The 23,031-nt window shown below is 37.0% G+C and overlaps 1 protein-coding gene across 4 annotated transcripts in view; it reads right to left on the bottom strand.

The window, feature by feature from the left end:
- Positions 1–1,093: 1,093 nt before the first annotated feature.
- Positions 1,094–23,031, bottom strand: part of MKKS (McKusick-Kaufman syndrome) — a 29,164-nt gene continuing 7,226 nt past the window's right edge. For 2 of the 4 annotated variants that reach the window (XM_027621547.1, XM_027621544.1), the window contains exons 2-6: positions 16,995–17,225; positions 9,650–11,057; positions 6,777–6,952; positions 5,744–5,854; positions 3,308–3,748 (exon numbers count right to left, since the gene is read on the bottom strand). In XM_027621547.1, coding sequence (XP_027477348.1) covers positions 3,308–3,748; positions 5,744–5,854; positions 6,777–6,952; positions 9,650–10,634 — 1,713 coding nt within the window. In that variant the 5' untranslated portion in view covers positions 10,635–11,057; positions 16,995–17,225. Of the gene's footprint in view, positions 3,749–5,743; positions 5,855–6,776; positions 6,953–9,649; positions 11,058–16,994; positions 17,226–21,779; positions 21,869–23,031 lie in introns of all 4 variants that reach the window. The other 2 variants (XM_027621546.1, XM_027621543.1) reach the window with 2 other exon arrangements.

Below are 23,031 nucleotides of genomic sequence, written 5' to 3'. Positions count from 1 at the left end.
AATGCAATATTTAGACCTCAATTTTATTTTAAGTCACGAAACAGTGCCTGAAGCTTAACTTAGTTGCTGTTTTTTCTTGTCATTTATTTCTGTCAAAATGAGTTCCTCTGAAATTATTTTCATCAAGAATTTTCATCTCAGGGTGCCTGGGTGGCCCAGTTGGTTAAGCGCCTGACTCTTGATTTTGGCTCGGTTCATGGTCTCAGGGTCGTGGGATTCAGCCCCGTGTCAGCTCCATGCTCAGTGGGGAGTCTGCTTAAGATTCTCTCCTTCTCCCCTCCCCCCGCTCACTCGTGCTCTCTCTAAATAAATCAAAAATCTTAAAATAATCTTAAAAAAAATCTTAAAAAATCTTAAAAACATTTTTTTTCATCTCATATTTTACCATCTGAGTTTGAATGATGATTTCCTTGAACTATTAAGGAAGTGGATTTTTTAAAAATTATTTACAGTATTTTCTACTAAGGATTGTACATAACTTCAGGAAATGACTTTATGAGAATATTTCAACAAATATATGACATATTAAAAAATGAGAGCCCTGATGTTTCACTAAGGTATGTAACTGAATTTTATGGCAAAGCTAAAAATGACAGAACTAAGGCTATCATGGGAAGTAGAAGCTCTTAACCTCTAAGGTCAACTGGAGAGATTCACTGTGGCGTCTCTTTGTAGAGTAACTTGGAAATGCAGTAGAAGGCCAAAGAGACCCAGGAGAATTCTCATATTTCCATCTGACTGACTGACTTCCTTCTTTCCTTCCTTCCCTCCCTCCTTTTTTTTTCTTCCTTCCTTCCTCTTTCTTTTTTCTTTTTCTTTTTCTTTCTTTCTTTCTTTCCTTTCTTTTTCTCTTTCTTTCTTTCTTTCTTTCTTTCTTTCTTTCTTTCTTTCTTTCTTTTCTTTCTTTCTTTCCTTTCTTTTTCTTTCTTTCCTTTCTTTCTTTCTTTCTTTCTTTCTTTCTTTCTTTCTTTCTTTCTTTCTTTCTTTCTTTCTTTCTTTCTTTCTTTTTCTTTCTTTTCTTCCTTCCTTCCTTCGTGCCTTTCTTTTTTCTTTCTGATTTATTTATTGGGGAGGAGAGTGAGGGAGAGGGAGAATCTGAAGCTGACTCAGCACTGAGCACAGAGCCTCTCTCACAACTGTGAGATCATGACCTAGCTGAAACCAAGAGTCAGATACTTGACTGAGCCACCCACGTGACACGCTTCTGTAAATGAACATAAAAACCCCACTGGGAACATGTATGATAAAGAGCACTGCCTTCATGTTTGGAGGGGTGGTGGAAATGCAGAGGCATGGCATCCAGAATGCTTTTTTCCATTGTGTGAACAAGTTTTCAGTATGTAATTATAAAGAAGCATTTGCTCTTGACTTTATTATGTCTATTGTTGCGTAAAAAAATTACACCGAAAACTTGATTTAAGATTTATCACCTCACAGATTCTGTGGGTCAGGAATCAATCTGGGTTCTCTGCTTCAGGGCCTCTTGAGTGGCTGCAATGGCAGGGGCTACTGTTGAGGCTTTCACTAGGGAGGATATGCTTCTACAATCACTCTTGTGGTTATCAGTAGGATTCAGTTCCTTGTGGGCTGTTGGCTGGAAGCCTTTCGCAGTCTCTTGCTATGTGGGCCTCTCAAGAGGTGGTTCCATCAGGGTGAGCAAGTGAGAGATCGAGAGAAGCCCATCTTTTTACAATGTGACGTCCTGTCACTTCTGCTATATACTCACTAAAAGCTAGTCATTATGTCCCATGCACACCGTAAGGGTGTACTACCAGGAAGTGAGATCAGGGAGCCCATCACATGCAAAATACATTCACATATTTCCCAGACTCCCAGAAGTCTCACTGCATTACAGTATCAGCTTCAAGTCCAGAATCTTATCACTGATAAGGCCAGGGTGGGTGAGACTCCTCAGGTGTAATTCTTTAAGTACAGCTTCTGGAACTCCTCTCCATCTGTAGACCCAAGAAGCTAATGGACAAGTCCACTCCCAACATACCATAATAAAGCAGGCGTAGGAGACCTGCAAGAAGACATTCCTGCTCATGAAGGGAAAATGGAGACTCAGAGGAGTCCCTACGTCCAGCCCACATGCAAGGGGAGGGGATTGTGCAAGGGTGTGAAAACCAGGAGTGGGAGGGGTAACTGGTGGCCATCTTAAAGGCTGCTTGCCACACTGCCCTTCTATTTGACTCTAATAATAAAAGATGTAAAATTTAAGGGCAGTATTTTATGAAGCATGAGGTGCAGCTGAGTTTTCAATATATATTGCATTCCTGTGAGTTTATATTGCATTTTTTTTCTTTGGCTCAGGGTAAAAATTGTTTTGCATTACAAGAATATTGGAGGAAATTGCTTAAAAATTCTGTCTCCTTCTATCATAGCTATAGATCTGATCACTGACTCTTACATTGTTTAGTTTTCCAAAAATTCTCAAAATGTTTTCCTAAGGTTTAATATAGCATCTGCTATAGCTCCATACTTATTCCTCAAGTTGCATTCTGTATTTCTTCTTCAATTTATCAATACATTGATTGCATTTGCATAACATTCAAATTACATCCCTTGGTGAAACATCAGTCTCTACTTTGACTATGAGAGCTGTTCTGGCTTCTTCTTTACACTACTGAGTGAACTAGAGAAATAACTTTTCCACTTCTTTTCTCTATACTGCTTAGTTACTATATAATTTTTTTTTCCCTAATCACACATTTCTTTGAAATAACACAAATGAAGAAATGTGATGCAAACTAGAAATTATAGGTAAGTCAGGTTCCACATCAGTTACTTAAACCCTGAATGATAGTGCCTCAGGTTAAAGAACATCAAAATTTTATTAAATGTGCAGTTTGAGTACTTCTCTTAATTGAGCAATATATGTTGGGTGCTTTGTGATACTTTGGAATCTAATTGTACACTTTAAACATGTATAAATACTACTAAAAAGTATCTATAATAAGCATATCCAAACCAGAGCATAGGTTAGGAAATTTTTTTTATTTCTGTATATTCTTTAATGATGTCAAAATAATAAAAATTTAGAGCATACAGTGGCATCTGTGGAAACCCTAAGATAACTATAATATCTTTAATAATAATGCTTCATATTTTTAGTATTCTATGGTATTTCTATTTAAAAATCAGACTGTTCCCCATTATATAAGTATCCCTATAATTTTATGAATAATCTATCCAAATATGCAGAACAGGCCTTTGGGAGAGAAAAAAAATACACTCAATATTTTTCTTAACTGACACCTGACTAGGTTTTTTGTTTGTTTGTTTGTAATATAAATATGCTATGCTATCAGTTTTTATCTTCAATGATATATGAAAGATCCAAAATCAAATTGGCTGTCTCCACAGCCACCTGCAGGCCACTGAGCTTAGCAGTAAAACAGTCCAAGGTCAGGTTGTTGGCTGAGCCCGTAGCTTCATGTGGAAGGCAAGTTTGTGGTGCAAAGGGATGCCGAGTAGTCTTCAAGAAAGACCAGTGGAGTTCTTCCTGGCTATTGTATAGTCCACAGCCACATCTTGAAAGCAAATCTGGCCAGTTAACAACAGAGGGAGACTCTGCCTGAGTGGACCAAAAGTGTCCATACTTCATGTCAGTAAGAACTTCACCTCCATCATGTTCCAAAGAGCCAGCGACAGATTCTAATGCACTACAGAATGCTTCAGTGATTAGTTGAAGTTCTGTTTGAGTACATCCATCATCTTTTAGAATGCTTTCTGGCTCATTACAAATCTAAAGAGTAATAAAACCATTGAAAACACATACAGAGCAATATTATAAAAATGTTTCTTAAAGATAAAATACTTGATCAGACCCTTATCATAATGTTACTATTTATGTTCAATTTCCTTAGGGGTTCAGCACGATGCTAATGGGCAAATATGGGTCAGCTGGCCAGGCTATTATCCCTTAGTTGGGTTGGTTATAGTATAAATATATGCTAGTCATGTTATCAGAATGAATGAATCAGAATAAACCCCATCATCAGCTTACTCTGAATGACTACCCAGTTGTGCCTCCTCAATATTTGATGGACAAGGCATAATGCATATATCACAGGTTTTTATACACACAGGAGGAGGTTCCTGAAGGCTAATGTCCAAATACTGTACTTATTTATAGTTGGCAAAGTGTTTGAGATTTGTTTAAAATGAGAACACACATAATTATTAAGACAAAAGCCATTTTGGGACATGTGTAATTTTCACAGCAATGTTTTAAAAATAAGTAATCTCTTTAAATTAATGAAAAAGTAATATAATTTTAAACTTTTTTTTTTGGTTCCACCGTTCTAAAAAAGTTTCTCCTAGGGGCGCCTGGGTGGCTCAGTTGGTTAAGCGTCTGCCTTCGGCTCAGGTCATGATCTCAGGGTCCTGGGATCGAGCCCCACGTAGGGCTCTTTGCTCAGCAGGAAGTCTCCTTCTCCCTCTGTGTTCTCTCTCTCTCTCTCAAATAAATAAATGGAATATTTATAAATAAAAATAAAAAAGTTTCTCCTAGCAATTTCACTATAGAAAAATAATATATTAGCAAGTTAATAACTGAATGATAGTTAAAACCCATATCCAAACTATTCCAAAGCAGTGGCTGCTTTTTTTTTTCTGCCCAGGAGGTGTGAACCAGATGAGACCATTTATGCTGCCTGTTCTTTCCCCATATTTTCAATGCTATATTGTTTCTTCAAAATCCTCTCATAAAACCTTCCTCCTCCAAAAAACTTTTCCAGTTTACTTAATTCCATTTGCAGTCTATATTATTGTGTATTCAGCATCAATACATGGGCACTGATTTTGTTTTTCATAATGTATATTCTGATAACTTTTCATGAATGAGCTTTATCATCCAATAGATTTTAAATCATTTTGGGAAAAAGGGGGGGGCATATCTATAAAAAAAAGTTCACTCTTTCTCTAAATCTAGTCAGCCACTGGAAGCTCTGCAGTCTCTCTCTCTTTTTCATTTTTAAAGTTCAATGCAGGGCTTGAACTCACAACTCTGAGATCAAGACCTGCGCTGAGGTCAAGAGTCAGATGCCCAACTGACTGAGCCACTCAGGCGCTCTCGGCAGTCTCGATAACACTCCTGACTAACCAAAGAGTCAGTTGCAAATATCTGGAAAACACATACCTTTTTGTACCCATTTTCAAAGAAAATAGGTCAGTATTTATGAAATAATCAGAACTAAAATGCACTAAATTTATCTATTATCAGGAATATAGTTTCCTAAATGAATAAAAAACCATTCTATTTGATAGAACTCATAACATAGATACCAATTTAAAAATTATAATAGAATCTAATACTTGGAATGCGTTATTAAATGAAACTAAGTCTTTTCTTGATAGACCAGAAGGTACTGAAGTATTCTGTAGAATCTTAACACTTTCATTATGACTATCAATTATGATCATACCACAGCAGTTGAAATCTCTAATACAACTTCCATTAACAGAATGCTCATTTCAATATGCAATATTTCAACAATACTCAAAGAATGTGATCATTTGGTGAAAGGATGGATTAATAATAATCATGGTGATAAAGCTATTACCTTATATTTGCAACTGTTACTTTCCTCAAGTGTTTTCAAATACAAAATTTGAGTTAGACTACTGAGAAATTAAGCATTAAAGGCTCCAAGGTCATGTTACCCTGGTTTGGTTTATTATCTCATAAAACAAATGTCGCTGAGAATTCAGATAATCTGAGCAGGTCCATCTAACTTACCTTGTGTCTGATATATGCTGCCAAATGAGTTTCAGTACAGCCACCTCCCAACAAAACACTGGGTTCCTTGATTGTCAACTGCAAAGCATGCAGTGCGGTTTGACATGTGAGCTAAAAAAGAGGCGAATCATCAGAATTAGACACTGACATCAGATTACAAAGAAATATAACCATGTTTTCAAGGGAACTTAGATAGCAGACTCAAAGAGCTGGATTTTAATTGCAAAAGAACAAAGCTTGTGTTGCCAAGGTTGTAATGTAATGAATACATTTTGGAATAATAAAGATTAGAGATTAAAGAAAAGTATTTTAGCCAGATGTTTGTTTCCATGGACCAGATTAATATCAACTTTCATATGCACTTAGCTCTTCAAACTGAGATTCACAAATGGATGGCCTCAAAATAACTGGGTCACCAAGGTTTGCTAGTATTTCTACTAAAAAAATTATTTGTCTAAATAAATTAGCTGTATACATGCTATAGAATTTCTTGCAAGTTGCTATGGAAGTAATAACAGCTACAACCCAGTAGCAATAAAAAGAAAAACATAGAGACCTTTCATATTTATCAAGGATATATCCTTGAGTATATATAATCTTTAAGTTTGTGACCAATACCATAGGTTATCACTTCCCTTATATAAGTTGCATGTGTTATTGCTGGTAGAAGACAACAAACTCTATCAAGAGGTGGATGATGGGTATGGCTGGGGAATTCATTTTTCTCAGTGAATTATTCATACACATTAGCATCAAAGAGTACACAGTTCAAGTGAATTACTAAGAAAAGTTCACATGTCAAGGACCTTTAGATTGTGTGTAAATACCAGAAATAACTGGTAGTGCTCGCCAAGTCTACTGTAATATCACAGGCAAGTAAATCTGCTTACTTGTGACTTTAATTCTGTCATTTTTGTTTTTGCTTTCTAAATCATCTGGGAAAGTTATGAAAAACAAAATACATAGCTCACCTGTATGAAAAATTCTATTGTGTCTGACTATCTAATCCCGGCATTCGGAGTCTGTGACCTACCTTCAGCTCGTCCCAAGCAGTGTCGTTTCTGCTGCAGAGCAGCAAGCTGCAGATAGTTGCTTCATTAGGAATAAGATGAAGAAAATGTTTGAAGCCAAATTTTGCAGGGCACAAATCTTTCACACTTCCATAACTACTAGGAGAGATTGAGCCTAGGGAACCAATAGGCGGTGTTCCTGTTTTTTTAGTTTAGAAAACACAAAACATATGAGTAAAGATGGAACATCCAGTCATTAAAACTGATTCCTAGCCAATATAAAAGTCCCACACGCATACACTTTAAAACATGAAATATAGAATAAATAAGATGCTTCTAAAACCTATAAAATAAGTAGTATTCTGCTATTAAGATGATATAGAAATAAAGCAGAGGTTCTTTTGGTTTACAGACTTCTTTGAACATCTGTTAGGAGCTATTTTATACTCTCTAGAAAAAGGCTCACAAAAAATGTGCATACATTTTCTGGGAGCTTAAAAAATTTGCAAGAACCCAGAAAATAATCACTGAACAATTAGACTGCTTTGAATATTCTTTCTTTTGAAGCCTCAGAGTAAGGAATACTTGAGTAATCTGAAATTTAAGGATTAAAAAAACAAAACAAAACACCTACAGGATGTGTTACTTCACTTGGTGAACGCAACAGAGAGGGTCTGTCTCTACTGCTTATGAGCCACTGGACACGAAGCAAGTCACTCATATCATTTAACTTTTCTGGGTGGGCCTCCCCATAGGAGAGTAAAATGGGGATAATAATGTCTGCTTCACAAATAAAGCAAATCAAATGTTCAATGCTCTGTATGCCATGACGAACTTCAAACACACCAGTGGCCCATGCACAATAACCCCACTACTTAATCCAGACCAATAAAGAGGAATTTTGTCTGAAAGAGGGAGAAAGAAGGTAACGTTAACCTAGATACACTAGGGAGGGTGGAGAACATAGTTTACCTAAGCCTACCTAATGGCTTAGGTAATTGGTATAATTATTTTTTTCCCTTCCTTTTTATCTCAAAAGGTCACTGCTCCCAAGATCCAGGACTAAAGTTCTGGCTATTTATACCATGTTCTAGTTATATGCAGGATAAGGAAGAATTGTGGGGGTATAGAAACCCAGTGCCCACTTACACTATTGTTTCTATGGCAAAATGTTTCACACTTTAATTTTTTTAGAGAGGGAGAGAGTGAATCTTAAGCAGGCTCCATGCCCAGCACGGAGCCTGATGTGGGGCTTGATCCCACAACCTTGAGATCATGACCTGAGCTGAAACCAAGAATTGGATGTGGATGCTTAACCAACTGAGCCACCCAGGCACCTGTTTCACATTTTTTTTTAATTTTTATTTACTTATTTATGTTATGTTAATCACTATACATGGTGGCATCACAATTCCGTACTTCAAGCTCTATTACAAAGCTGTCATCATCAAGACAGTATGGTACTGGCACAAAAACAGACACATAGATCAATGGAACAGAATCGAGAGCCCAGAAATGGACTCTCAACTCTATGGTCAACTAATCTTCGACAAAGCAGGAAAGAAGGTCCAGTGGAAAAAAGACAGTCTCTTCAACAAATGGTGTTGAGAAAATTGGACAGCCACATGCAGAAGAATGAAACTGGACCATTTCCTTATACCACACACAAAAATAGACTCAAAATGGTTGAAAGACGTAAATGTGAGACAGGAGTCCATCAAAATCCTAAAGGAGAACACAGGCAGCAGCCTCCTGTTTTGTCACATTTTAAAAACTAAATAATCTGTAATACCCAAATATTCACAACTGAAGAAGTCATGAAAAACCAGTAAATATTTAAAACTATGGGTCTGATCCAGAACATCAACAGGAGTTCCACGGAACTATTTCATTATTTCATAATAATTTCCACTTTGACAATCATGGGACAGCCTTAGAGAGACAGGGCAATAACCCAGATATTAGGTATTCAATACTGGCATATGTACTACTACTTTTTGATGATTTATAACAACACTAAAAATAGTGAACTTTAACAATGGCTTAAGTCTGATAAATGTTGCAATCAATCAGAATAGAATGACCGGTATGTTGTCAATGCAATTAAAAGGATATTGAAAGTGGCTCAAATCATGAACTCTTTACATTGTCATGTTTCTTTGGCTGTAATAGGTGAATATGAGCCTTATGTCTGATTTTAGTTTGTAAAATACAGTGAATTTCTTGCCTGTTACAATTCTGTATCTTACCAAATATTAGTCAGTTCAACAAACATTTTAGAACACATACTGTGGACCAGGCCTGTTGTCAGTGCTAAATATAAAAGATAATCCTGATTCTTAAGGAGCTCAGCTGGAAATATCTGGGATATTTAAAGGTAGCGCGCATGTGTGCATGCACACATTCACCCACCTACCCACCCCTAATTAGGAATTACTATTTAGGCAGTATGGTAGTGAAGAAGTAGAGAAGTGAAGAAAAGAATATTTTAGCTGCAAAATTACCTTCTGAATATAATGTGATTTCTACTTGTAAAATTGAAGTAGAAGAATTTTGTGTAAAGCATGAAAGACCTTAGGATTATGAGGCTGTTAAACTTCTCAGTACTCTAAGATGTTTGGGGGGTTAATGGTTTTAGATTATAATAGACCCTAGTCTTTTCTGGGGCTGGAAAATACATAGAAATTGCCATAATCACTCAAGTTTTAGTAAATGAACAGTACAGGGTGTTTCTGAGAAGCCACCTTGTCTGGCAGAAATGATACACATGCTGCAAGGTTGGCAGCTTCTAAAATTTTTCAAGATGTTAACAGTGACACACACCAAGAATGTCTCTGCTCAAAAAAAGAGTGTGATTTATTAACTGTAAGGGGCAAAAGCTGAAGGCGCTTTTTACCTGTTACTTTACTCAGGGGTTCCATCACAGCCACTCCAACTCTGTCTACAGCAATTACACGGTGCATATGGAGAAACTGTTTTAAGGATGGGTGTATAACTTTTTGGCACATGACAAGATCTACGTGATCACTAACTAGCTGCCTTCCTAGGTTAAGCAACTGCTCCAGGGCTGCATTTTCAAGAGAGACCCTGGAACTGACCACCACAGTTCCTTCTCCAGTATCAGAGAGATCTCCAGATAAAGAAGCACAAAAGAGTGCCACCTTGAAGGCATCTGATTTTTTGATAGGTAAGATCTTCATCAATTGAACTTCTGACATTTCAAGAAGTATTCCAGGGAATACAGAAGAATCTAGAACTCTTTGCCCTTTTAAAGGCACAATTATACTCTTTCCTAAAATGAGGCGGTCTTTGGCGTTGTCTGGAATTGTAAGTAAAAAGGCTCTCAGAACCAAAGCACTGATATGGTCTGTTTCCTCTCTGGTGAGCATGCTGGCGGGTTTACTTGTTACTATACTGCGCACCAAACAAAGGAGGGTCTGAGGCCTGCTAAAGTCAACTAGAATTCGACAACCACAGGACTCGGACTTGAGGTAACTGGTGCAGAGGCGTAAAAGTTGCTGGTTTAATTTAATAACAGTGGTGGGTGTCAAGCCTGTTCTCTGAAGGTTTTCAATCAGATTGCAACAAAGAATGGCTGTGAATAAGCCACAGTCACTGAAACACGACACATGATTCTGCATGGATGTTGTCAGGATCTTTAAAATGGGATGGGTGACAGGAAGGTTGGAGAGCAGGGCCGACGAATGTGAGGTGGTGCACACACAGCCTCCAAGGCCATTGTGCACCTGCTTCAGCCTCCCCGAAGGGCCATAGCTGGATGTCAGGATTCCTTTCAAGACACAAAGTGTGGCCCTGACTCTCTCACTTGTCAGTGGTTCACTTTTACACGACGATGGCTTTTTAGCTTCTAAACGAGACATCTTACTTCCAGTCGCAAGTGGTGAAGACAGTTTTTATTTTGTTAGACATATTTTTCTATTTATTTCATTGTCATGGGTCTTGACATTTAGAAAAAAAAATTATCCTTCAAGAATGAAAGTACTGAATATGCAGCACTGTGACTTTAAAATTAAATAGCTCCAGGCTTATGAAGATAACTAGCATGTAATGACTTAGTGATATATTAGTAATTCCAAATATTTATTTTTATTTCATTCTTCAGTACTCTGTTGTTTGCCTCTAGGTTGAGATTTTATAGATTGTTTTGCAGCCCTCTGTATAAAGTATGTTCCAAGATGGACACCTATGAAAGACACCCCAGCTACAAGAAGCCAGTTCTTTCCAATCCAGCTGGTGTTTTTCATCTCTTTCAGTATCAAGCTCAGATTCAAAGATGCTTCTTTCTATAAGAAATAAAGGAAAAACATTTTAGAGAAATAAGCCCAAAACATTTAAAAGAATGCAGCTTAATATTTTGATGCTCTGCTCCCTCTTTAGGAAAAGGAATTACCAACTGGCACAAGCCTCCACAAAATGAGAAATGTAAATCCACTCAGACTAAACAGTCATTCCTTTATTCTTCAATGAATCCCTCCAAGAAAAAGTACTGATATTTGAATGATTTTGGAATGCAGAACAATATAGCTAGAAAGCTTACAGTACAGTTATTTGAATATGATATGCTTCTAGAAAAGAAATGCTACATTATAAAACTCATTATAAAATGCTGAGTCTTAAAAAAAAAATTCCCAAATGTTTTTATTCTCTTACATCAAGATTTAATGTTATGTTTTCTTCTGTAACTTTGGTTTACTTGGAAAGCGTAGGTCTGAAAAAGATACATGTACATCAAATCCTGCTTAAAAATAATTATGAAATAAGAGAACTGTTAGTCTCCCTACTATAGACACACTCTGTATTGTATAGGCCATCTCTAGCTGTATAAATCTGCGTAGCACATTGTCCCAAAGAATAAACCATGTTTTCAATGTTTGGCTAACTTCAATGTAATTTTCTATAGTTTTATTCTATCAATCAACGACTGTCAGTTTTAATGTCCTACAACTGAATCCTCTCCAAGACTTTGGTTAATGACAGTAAATATAAAAACCAGGGGATATGCTATTTGACAAAGAGAAAAATAGGATCTGATTTGCAATTCGATCTCAAAAGGTCTAAATACCATAAAATGTAACAAGTGCGCTCATACTAGCTTTCTTAACAAGGTTGTAAATAAATAGTGTGCCTTGGGGCATAAAATCCTGACACTTTAATAATGTGTAGAAAAAATAAAAAATCTCAGGTCATGGACCTTATCTGTTAAGGTTAGGTGCTTTGAAGGTGAAGGTTCAGCCAATTATTATTTTTAGGAATATGGTAATTATACTAATTACTTGGACAGTATTCAGCATAAATAAAACTAAGTGGACTACCAGACCATAGTACTACCTGAAGTAGACTACGGCATAGTGTGATACAGACCAAAAAGGTGATGGAAGAAGTGCAAAGAAGAGGTGAAGAGAGGGAGGGAATGTTATTCGAAGTGTTATTTTGGTTACCACTCCTCCCCATTTAAAGGACTGTAACCATGGCAACTTGGCCCAAATAAAGGGAAGGCAATGATGCCTAGTTTTCTCTCTGCAATAAAGCTATAGTCATCTTTGTTTTATAAGACGAGGAAAAAAATCTTTCATCTTATGCTAGGAAGAGCCAAGGTACTTAAATATTATTTCAATGGTTATTTTAGATTCAGGAAAATCTGTGACATACATTTAAATGAAATCTTAGTGAAGTGACTTCCGTACATTATTTTACATGTTACAGCGCACAACCACACAAACCACAAATCATAACAGAAACTGTGATCAAGAAGATGATTTCTCCAGTTAAAAAAAAAAAAAAAAAGCATTTTCAATACCTAACGGTGACATGCAACTTTTCAAAAGTGGAATGTTAAGTCGGCACCTCTAACAGTCTTGTGGTAGTGAGACCAGTAACCACATCTTTTGGCTAGTATCTCTATAAAATGAGAAAGGAAGAAATCCTTGAAAGTGTTGGTGACTCCCAAATCATTTTTAGGATGTCAAAACTTGCCGACTTGTGGGTCTAGATCGAGACAAAACAAGGTACAACTGAAAGAAAAGAAATGAACCAAACACTGGGCTGGCTTACAGAATATGTTTGGAAGTGTCAGTTTAGATGTGTTAAGACTCTTTTTTCCTAACACTGCGACCCACAGTTCCAAAGGCTACCATCACATGAACGACTCTGACTTCCTGGATGCATAGGCCTGGCAGACGGGCTTTTGCAGTAATGGATAACCTAATTAAAATAATAGTAACACTTACATGACTGTATTCTAAATTTAGACACACACTATAAATTATGATTTAAAAAACTATAAATCATAATTTTCTCCTAAAAGGAACCAGGTTTCTTTGGAGAAATGGCTGATTCTAGGTCTGAGGCAAGAAATACACAAGATGAGCTGAGGACTTTTTTCGCCAAAAAATGTACTTGGGTCATATCAAAGAGCACAGGAAAAAAACAGACACAGGAGTCAACTTCGAGGGCATCCAAGATGGTACAATTTGAGTCTTAAAAAGAATACGGGATAGTAATACCTTGAGATAACTCAAATAATTTGCAAACTCATGAATTCATATTGTCATCAAACCCAAAAACCCTCATTGCTATTAGGGCACTAACTCACTTTTATAAAAACTGATAGAAGAAATAAAGCAGTTTTCTTGCTTTTCCTGATAAATGCATTTTGAGGGGTAACTGAATAGCTGATGCGGGGAAGTTGTTCTAGCTCATAAATGGAGAAGGAATGACAGAATTTGAACAGCATCATTTTGCAACCCCTAAGGAAATAATGGATTAGACCTTCATGGTGGTTGGCAAATTACAGCCCATGGGCCACATCTTGCCCACTGCCTATTTTTGTAAATAAAGTCTTATTGACTCATGCTCATGTATCATGTATGAATGCTTCTGTGCTACAACAGAAAGTTGAGTAGTTGAAATAAGAGACTGTATGGTCTGCAAAGCCTAAAATATTTACTATTTGGTCATTTATAGAAAAAAAGTTTGCCAATGCCTAGATTAGAACAATGATCATAAATAATTTTTTTAGGGAGTGTGTAGGGGTGAAGGGAGAGGGAGAGAGGGAGAGAGAGAGAATCCCAAGCAGGCTCCATGCCCATCACGGAACCTGTCACAAGGCTCAATCCCACAACCCTGAGATCATGACCTGAGCAGAAATCAAGAGTCAGATGCTTAACTGACTGAACCACCCAGGTGCCCAATCATAAATAAATTTCATAACAGATTTTATAATGGAGAGATCAGACTGATAATGCACTTAAATCTTAGCAACACTGAAAGTGAATCAGACATTAAATGTGAAACAATGTGGATTCACTAGGATGTATACCATAGCACATACATGAAGTATTCTTTTTCAAGAAGAAAAAAAACAAAGTAAATCAAAGCAGGCCTTCTGATCTAACTACCAGATTATAGGAGATACGGGAGAGCAAGAAACTTGTTAAATGACAAAATAAGGACTCAATCAACCAAATTCAGAATGTGGGACATTCAAAAAGAAGCAGACTGGGAGGGGAAACGTAGTGGTTGAAAAGATCTATCTTTAAAATGCAACGTGTGGACCTTGTTTGGATTCCAATTCCAACAAACCACCTCTAAAGGAGATTTTTTTAAAGATAAATTTGGAAATATGAACATGGCCCTGGGTATCCAATGATAGGAGTTAGCATTAGTTTTTTCAGTGTGATAATGCACTTGTGGTTGTGTATTTATCCTTAATGTTAAAAATACACACTGAAGCCTGGGATTTGCTTTAAAATATTGTAGTAATCAAAAAGGGGTGGAGACAGAAGGATAGATAAAAGAAGATGGGCAAAATGTTGTTAAGTGTTAAAGCTGGGTGATGGATACTAGAGAGTTGAATATACTATCCTCTCTTTATTTTGGGGTATGTTTGCAATTTTCCATAATAAAAAGTAAAAATTATGGGGTGGCTTAGTTGGTTAAGCATCTGACTTGATTTCAGCTCAGGTCATGATCTCAGGGTCCTGGGATTGAGCCCCGTGTTGGGCTCCATGGTCAGCAGGGAGTCTGCTTGTCTCCCTCTCCCCCTGCTTGCACCCTCTCTCTCTCTCTCTCTCTAAAATAAATAAATAAAGCTTTAAAAAAAGTAAAACTTAAAAAAATAGTAAGGGACAAATAACAGTACATTCTTTTGATAGAATCAGTGTTTAACTCACTCTAAATCTGGTTTTAACATTTGCTCACCCCAAAGTTGTTCTAATATCTGTTTCTGCTTGATTGGCAGCGTTGGTCACTTAAGACTTCTTAATACTACAGCACTGACATCCAAAATCTCTATTTTTACTTTAGTGTTTTAGAAAGATGCTTTCTTTTCTCAACTTTACTTTTTCTCTAGGAATACCTCAATAATATTCCTTGTATTTCTTTTCACAGGAGGAGAAACTACTTCCCTTTTTTTTCAAAGTTTGGCTATAGCAGGGCCCCAAACTCTTACGAGAAGAATTAAAGGAAAAAAATGATGTCATAAGTAATATACCCACACACTATATATATATATATATATATATATTGCACTATATATGTATTCTCTCTCCCTCTCTCTACAGACATACACACACACACACACATGCATTCTCTCTAACGATCTCATTAGTCTAGAAAAGCTAAAATCAAGCATCTAATAAACTCCTTAACTCTCTGCTCATGTGCACTAAAACTCCCTTTATAAACACAAATCTTACACAGAATGTCTTAAGGTTACTCTTTTATGTTATTAAGCTTCTGACATTTTACTGTCTGGCTTTTTATTATTAAATAATTGTCTAATACTTTAAGCCATGCTCTTCCCTTTCTCTTTAAGAGCTTTTAAAAATAAAATCTTGATTTTAAATAATGTAATCAGAAATTATAATTTTATCATAAATCAAAATCATAGACCTCTTAAGAATGAGGAAAATCTTACTGAGGTCTTCCTTCTGTAAGAAGCAGGCCCTAAACTGACCGCCTTATGCCAAAATTTAAAGCATATTATTACTCACCACAAGGTCAAAATGGTATATTAAGGTAGAAAATGCTCCACAATTATAGGGTCACAGTTTTCTGTCTGGGGGCAGATGAGTTTCATAATTCAGAATTTCTGGGATTTTAGAAAAATAATATAGTGTCTGGCACCCATTAATCAAACACAACAGTATTTGTGCAGTGAAACTAAATATTCATATTGAGTGGAATAGACTGCAAACTGCCTCATGTATTAAGGTCAAGTTCTGCTACCAAAGGAGTTATGACAAAATCTTTTGGATTTTAGAACTTTTGGATTTTGGAATTATAGTTAAGGGATTATAATCCTGAAGGATGTAACTATATTCCCTTATTTCAGTGACTCTCAAAAGTAAGATTATTTTGAAGGTAAAATATTAAATACTAGGGGCGCCTGGGTGGCTCAGTTGGTTGCATCTGCCTTCGGCTCAAGTCATGATCCCGGGGTCCTGGGACTGCACCCAGCACTGGGCTCCTCGCTCAGTGGGGAGTCTGCTGGAAGATTCTCTGCCCCTCCCCCTGCTTATGCTCGCTCGCTCTCTCGCAAATAAATAAAATTTAAAAAAATTAGATACTTAAAAAAAGATACTAAAGATGGAATACAATTAGTTTTATTTGCCTTGGAAAGAAACAGAACAATAGTAACAAAGGAGAGAACTTTTGCAAGTTATAGATTTGTATGCTCTGAGACGGATTTATGGCAGGTAGACAATTGCTCTTTTGGACACACTCATGATCCTGGTGACATTGTTAATGAAAAGGACAGGACAAGTAATGGACTGTCCTCCTTTCATCCAAATGACTCTGCGAGGCAGCTGTCAAAGGTCTCTACGGAACAAACTTTTTTAGAAGCAACTGCAGAATAATATTATGTCAGTGGGTCATAATAAAAACAACAGGTAACTTACTAACTTCAGCTTTTTCTTGCCAGGGTTCTAATTTTTAATTTTTTTAAAAAAGAGATTTATTTATTTATTTGTCAGAGGGAGAGAGAGCGTGCAAGCACAAGCACGGGGAGCAACAGGCTGAGTAAGAAGCAGGCTCCCCGCTGAGCAAGGAGCCTGATGCGGGACTCAGTCCCAGGATGCTGGGATCATGACCTGAACTGAAGGCAGATGCTTAATCGACTTGAGCCACCCAGGTGCTCCTATACTTTTTTAAAGATTATATTTCCCATTGTTGTAACATACAATACCATTTGGTTAACCAGATTAAACTGAACTTACCTGAAGATTCCAAGCCTGCTATTTCCCTTCGATGTGATTCTTCTCAGGACATTCAAGTGCTGGACTATCTGGTGCAGAAACATTGTCCTTACTAGGCATTTGGAAAACAGGGCTGCTCTTGATTCTGTGCCATCCCAAATGTATGAACCCAACTAAAGGTACCATAACAATCAGAACTTTGTAGTTTCTCCAGAAGTTCTGAAAGCTCATAGTACTTCAGCATCAGTGCACCTAGGAAAAGGCCAACAGGTAAAGATGATAAGAACAAAACAACTCCCTCAAGTTACATCTATGAACTGCCACAAGTAAAATATTGCACTCTAATAAAAGTGGACTATTAAATATTTTTGGGTGCAATATAGTGTGATATTCATTATCAAAAAGGGATATGTTGTAGGCTCAAAGGGAGAGCAAGAAGTCAGGCTTCAGAAACTTATAAAACAATACAAACCTTTAAAGATTGTTAAAGGGGCCACATCACCCGCTAGAAAGCTATATAAATCTTTGGAAATGCTCATGCATAGATATTATTTTCTTTATATAATTAATTATATATTCTCTGAGCCACAGTAAAATTAGATTTAAAAAATACATTTAGTCAGAATTTTAACAGAAGAATCAAATGGTAATCCTTAAATATGCAATAAGAATTGAGATTCTGCATTCTGACATGTTAAGTGATGGTGTTTCAACTGAGATTGGGACAGGCATGCATGGATTCCAATTTTAACAGGTGAATACTGGCATGGACTCTGAGTTAGGATGAATTAATGCCATTTCTATTTATGTCCTGATGCACAGGATTTTAGTGTTTACACTTACTACTTTTTTTTTCCCTAAAAATTTTTATTTGACAGAGAGAGACACAGCGAGAGAGGGAACACAAGCAGGGGGAGTGGAAGAGGGAGAAGCAGGCTTCCCGCAGACTCTACCCTACACGGTTTACTCTCTACCCAGTTTACATAGAGAAATTGGGGCGAGTAACCTGCCTGTAGTTACAGAGCTAGGTTGTATTAAAAAAGATTCCTTTCCTCTGTCTTTGGTCTGGAATGCATGGGATGTGGTCCAAGAAGTCTGTTTTTGATGATCTGTTGGGTTTGGGAACTCGAGTCTGGACAACCTCTAAAGACTAATTATATACTTTTTAATTTAAGGGACGCTCATTAGGCTTTAGTGATTAGCTTATAGACTTTTGATGGTATGAATGGGCCCACTTTCAAAGTTCCTTTCTAAGCACAGAAAGACAATAAATACTGCTCCATCATCTATGGAATATACTAAGAATTAGGTTCAATAGCATATATGAGTTTCAGTATCATGCAATCCATTATGTTACAATAATTTTGTATGAATGCCACTAGCAAAATGTCTGAACAGAACTTTTACTTATTCTTTCCCTTTTTTTTAAAGATTTTATTTATTTATTTGAGAGAATAAGAGAGAGAGAGAGAGAGCACATGAGAAGGGGGAGGGTCAGAGGGAGAAGCAGACTCCCGGCTGAGCGGGGAGCCCGATGTGGGACTCGATCCCGGGACTCCAGGATCATGACCCGAGCCAAAGGCAGTCACCCAACCAACTGAGCCACCCAGGCGCCCATATTCTTTCCCTTTTAAGTCAAGATTAAAATCTACTGCTAATGAGTTAAACTTAACACCTTAACCATCTCAAGTGTTCCATGTGTATGAGAAACTGAGGGTTCTAGAGGGGACGGGGGTGGGGGGATGGGTTAGCCTGGTGATGGGTATTAAAGAGGGCACGTATTTAATGGAGCACTCAGTGTTGTAGGCAAACAATGAACCATGGAACACTATGTCAAAATCAATCAATCAATCAAAATATCATATGGCTTTGTGTATGTACATGATTAAAATTTACCCAAATGTTAAAAAAAAATAAAAGGGGGCACATGGGTGGTTCAGTCAGCTGAGCATCTGACTCTTGATTTCCGCTCAGGTCATGATCTCAGGGTTGTGAGATCAGCCCTGTATAGGGCTCCCTGCTCAGTGGGGAGTCTGCTTGGGATTCTCTCTCTCCCTCCTTCTAACCACCCCCGCTCTCACATGTGTTCTTTTTAAAATAAGTAAATCTTTAAAAAAAAATAAACAGAAAGCTTAGAGTTACGCCTATGTACATATATCATTTCCAACATTAGAAACCATTTCTCCCACTGTCCAAATTCACGTTTTGTAAGGACTTTGTTGTAAAACTTGAACTACTAGATGGAAAAAAACAATGGCCTACTTTGTAACTGAAAGTATTTTTGCCTTTTTCCTGTTCTATTTTTTTTTTTTTTAAGATTTTATTTGTCAGAGCTCACATAAGCAGAAGGAGTGGGAGAGGGAGAAGCGGACTCCCCGCTGAGCAGGGAGCCCGATGCAGGACTCAATCCCAGGACTCTGGGACCATACCTGAGGTGAATGCAGACACCTAACTGACTGAGACACCCAGGTGTCCCGCCTTTTTCCTATTCTAAAGTGCTCTTGTATCCTATGACTTTTTGCAACCTTTAGGGACTGTACCTTTTATGGACATACTTATGTTTTATCTTTGGAGAAAGCCGATCACAATTAACTGTATCATTAACTTTCATTGTGAAGCCCACCGTACAAAATGCCTTTGAGATTTGAGGATACGATAAAACCCGGGGTGATTTGGGAGTAATGAGGGAAGAATTATAGTAAGGATTACTTCATAGAGAGAAAGGACAGAGGCTATACCAGTTAACTGGCTTGTGTTGACTGATGTGACATTTTTGTCCACAAATACCTTCAATTAAAGGTTTTGAAGATACTGTCGTTCATATCTAGTCTCATCAATACCTAAGGTGACTCCAACACCTTTGACACTCTCAACATGAGGTTATCAAGTCGCATTACTTTTAATGGATGGCATCTCTCTCTTTATTTTTAAAGATTTTATTTATTTATTTGATAGAGAGAGACACAGCGAGAGAGGGAACACAAGCAGGGGGAGAGGGAGAGGGAGAGGGAGAAGCAGGCTTCCTGCAGAGGAGAGAGCCCGACGTGGGGCTCGATCCCAGGACCCTGGGCTCATGACCTGAGCCGAAGGCAGATGCCCAACGACTGAGCCACCCAGGCGCCCCCTGGATGGCATCTCTTCTATTCACAGTTTACTTCTCCATGATCACTAACACAATTCAGTATTTGTCAGCTTTTTCCTGAATTATAAACTTCCGGGAAACAGCTTATAGAAAAGAGAATTGTTTGTATAAAAGAATAAAATAATAAAGCTGGGATGAAGAACTCAATAACTAAAACGCAGAACAAATTAAACTATGTAACAGCAATGTTTGGGAAAGTGTTGTACAGAATATTCTCTCCATGTAGAACATAGTATGTGATGTGATGTACCGTGAACCTACTTTGGGAAGAGTTATGGATTAGCATCAAGTTAGCTTACACTTAATGACTCTTTGGGTCATCCAAGGGTTAAGGACAAAGGAGGCATTCCATTTTATTTACATTGTGTTTAACAGTCTATTATTCATTTCCATTAGGATTACTTAAGGAACTATGCATCTTTTTCTACATTTAGGTTTAGACAAATCTGGGAATTATTATCTGTTTTGGTTGAAAACTCATTATTGGCCATTATCACTGAGGTCCAGTAACAGACTTCCTGGTTAGTAAATGATGTAGACTGATCTAATGATTAATTGCTTTAATGTTTATGCGACACCTACATGTCCCCATTTCCTCAAATTCTCCATACCTCATATACTGATTTGGCTAATGGGAGTGAGAGGCAGGTAACTATTTTCCAACGATTATTCTGTTGTACTCTGAGATGCTTGGAAAATGATCAGGATCAGGATGATTAGGGCTTTTTACTATATAAGATACTTTCAGAGTTCTCACATTTAATCCAAATAAAAACATTACCACACTGTATGTATAACAGTCCATCACCACCAAGCCGGATGGAACTAGCAATCTTTTAAAATGGTACAGTAACTTTAACCTCCTTCATTTCTTTCATTTAATAGCTTTCCAGCACATCACATGTATCCAATTGCCTGAACAACCAACTTCCCAAGACAAGACACATTAAACTTTACTAAATAAGTCTCATTAGTTTTAAGAAAAAGACAACATAGTTTTGAAATTTGACATTCCATGTGGTAGTGAGGTAATGTGTTCCTTATTTTGTTCATATCTTCTTGTGGAGCTTTAAAATACAATGAAACATGTTTTGGGGATACAATTTTAACACCTTTTCCCTTCTCAATTCTTTTGAGGGATTTTTTTTTTTTCAAAATGAAAATTAGCATCCTGCCATTTCTAATATAATATAGACTTGTTTTTCAAAGTTAGAAAATATAGAAATAAGGAAAAGAAAGCTAAAAACGTCTGTCATCTTTTTGGTTTTAACAAAAATGTGATGACAATTTATATGCTGTTTTATAATCTTTTCTTCCCCCAAGAATATAAATCTTATCATTTCTGATAGCTGCATAGTTTTTGATTATATGGAGATAAGCTAATTTGATAGATCTCTGATAGACATTTGAGATTTATTCAATGTTAAATTTATTGCTAAATATGTTATGGCAACAAATATTCTTGTAAATATTCCAGAGTCCTTGTTTACAGTCCCTATATGCTGCTTCTCAGGATAATATAAAGAATTACCAGATTTCTTAATTCATTTTCCAAATGAACTTATGAGGTTTTTAAAACCTTGACTTTTACAAAGGTTCATGGTGCTGAGCAGAAGGGATACGGAGATTCAATTTGGGAAATGGGAAATTAGGCTAAATACAACTTATCTTGAGATGGTCCTTCCCTTAAAACACTTAGCAAATCAGTCCAAGTGCGATGGAACTATTTTACTGACACCAGAAATTTCTGAATCTGAAACAAAACAAGAAGGCACTCAAAATGATCAGATTTGATGAGCAGTAACACGTTGATCACTAAAAAGAAGTTAGTCCTTGCTGTTTATTTATTGAGCTTTTCAATTTTGCTTGGAGTAAAGCCGCAACAGAAACAAGAGCAGAATGATTTTTCCTTCTCCTTACCCATACCCTTTGGTACCTGCAACTGCCTTTTTCTTATCTTTTCTGAATCTTCTTTAAACGCACTCCTAAACAAACAAAGAAGGTATGGGACTCTTGGAAAGATGAGAGAAAGGAAGAGAAATAAAATTACTAAGTTTAGGTCAAGTAAAACAGCGTTTATAGTTTTATTCATTGAAATGCCTTCTTATGTTAAGTTTAAAATATGTTTAGAGGCAATCTTTTTTTTTTTAAAGATTTTATTTATTTGTCAGATAGAGAGTGTGCACAAGAAGGGGGAGTGACAGGCAGAGGGAGAAGCAGGCTCCCTGCTAAGCAAGGAGCCTGATATGGGACTTGATCCCAGGACCCTGGGATTATGACCCCAGCTGAAGGCAGATGCTCAACCAACTGAGCCACCCAGGCATCCCTGTTTAGAGGCAATCTTAACACAGATTATGCTTTCATATACTCTCCTTTCAAAAATATGTATCTTGAATTATTCCAAAGGTTCCACATTTTTTATCTCATTTTGTTTTCATAGCAGTTTTATGAGGCCACTTTATAAATGAGGAAACACTAATAGATTGATTCCAAGATTATCGTCAGTTAATTGTGGTACTCAGCTTGGATTTTTGGAGTCCTACAAGTCTTGGCTGGTACTCTTTTAGGCTATTTTCGAAAGTCAAGAATTAGTGACCCAGTTTTGGCAGCAGAGTTAATCAGAATTTCCAGTGCATGATGATGGATGAGAAGAACATTCTGAGTGCATCATGCACACCTGTAAGAGTCACTGAGGTCAACTATCCTAATGCATTAAGCCTGGCATGTTCTTCTGATTCTCATGTCAGGTATGTAAGAGGTTAACAGTGGTCTTGTGTCAACTTGTCCAAAATTAGAGTCTGTATCCTCCAAATACACATCTGTGACCTACTAATAGTTGAGATTAGCTGCACTAATTTTAGTTTAGCTTTCTTCAGCTCAGTTCTTAGTACAGAATGAAGAGCAAGAGTTAATGAA

The sequence above is a fragment of the Zalophus californianus genome, chromosome 8, assembly GCF_009762305.2.
Source record: "Zalophus californianus isolate mZalCal1 chromosome 8, mZalCal1.pri.v2, whole genome shotgun sequence".
Classification (NCBI taxonomy): domain Eukaryota; kingdom Metazoa; phylum Chordata; class Mammalia; order Carnivora; family Otariidae; genus Zalophus; species Zalophus californianus.
This window is presented reverse-complemented; position numbering and strand designations above follow the sequence as displayed.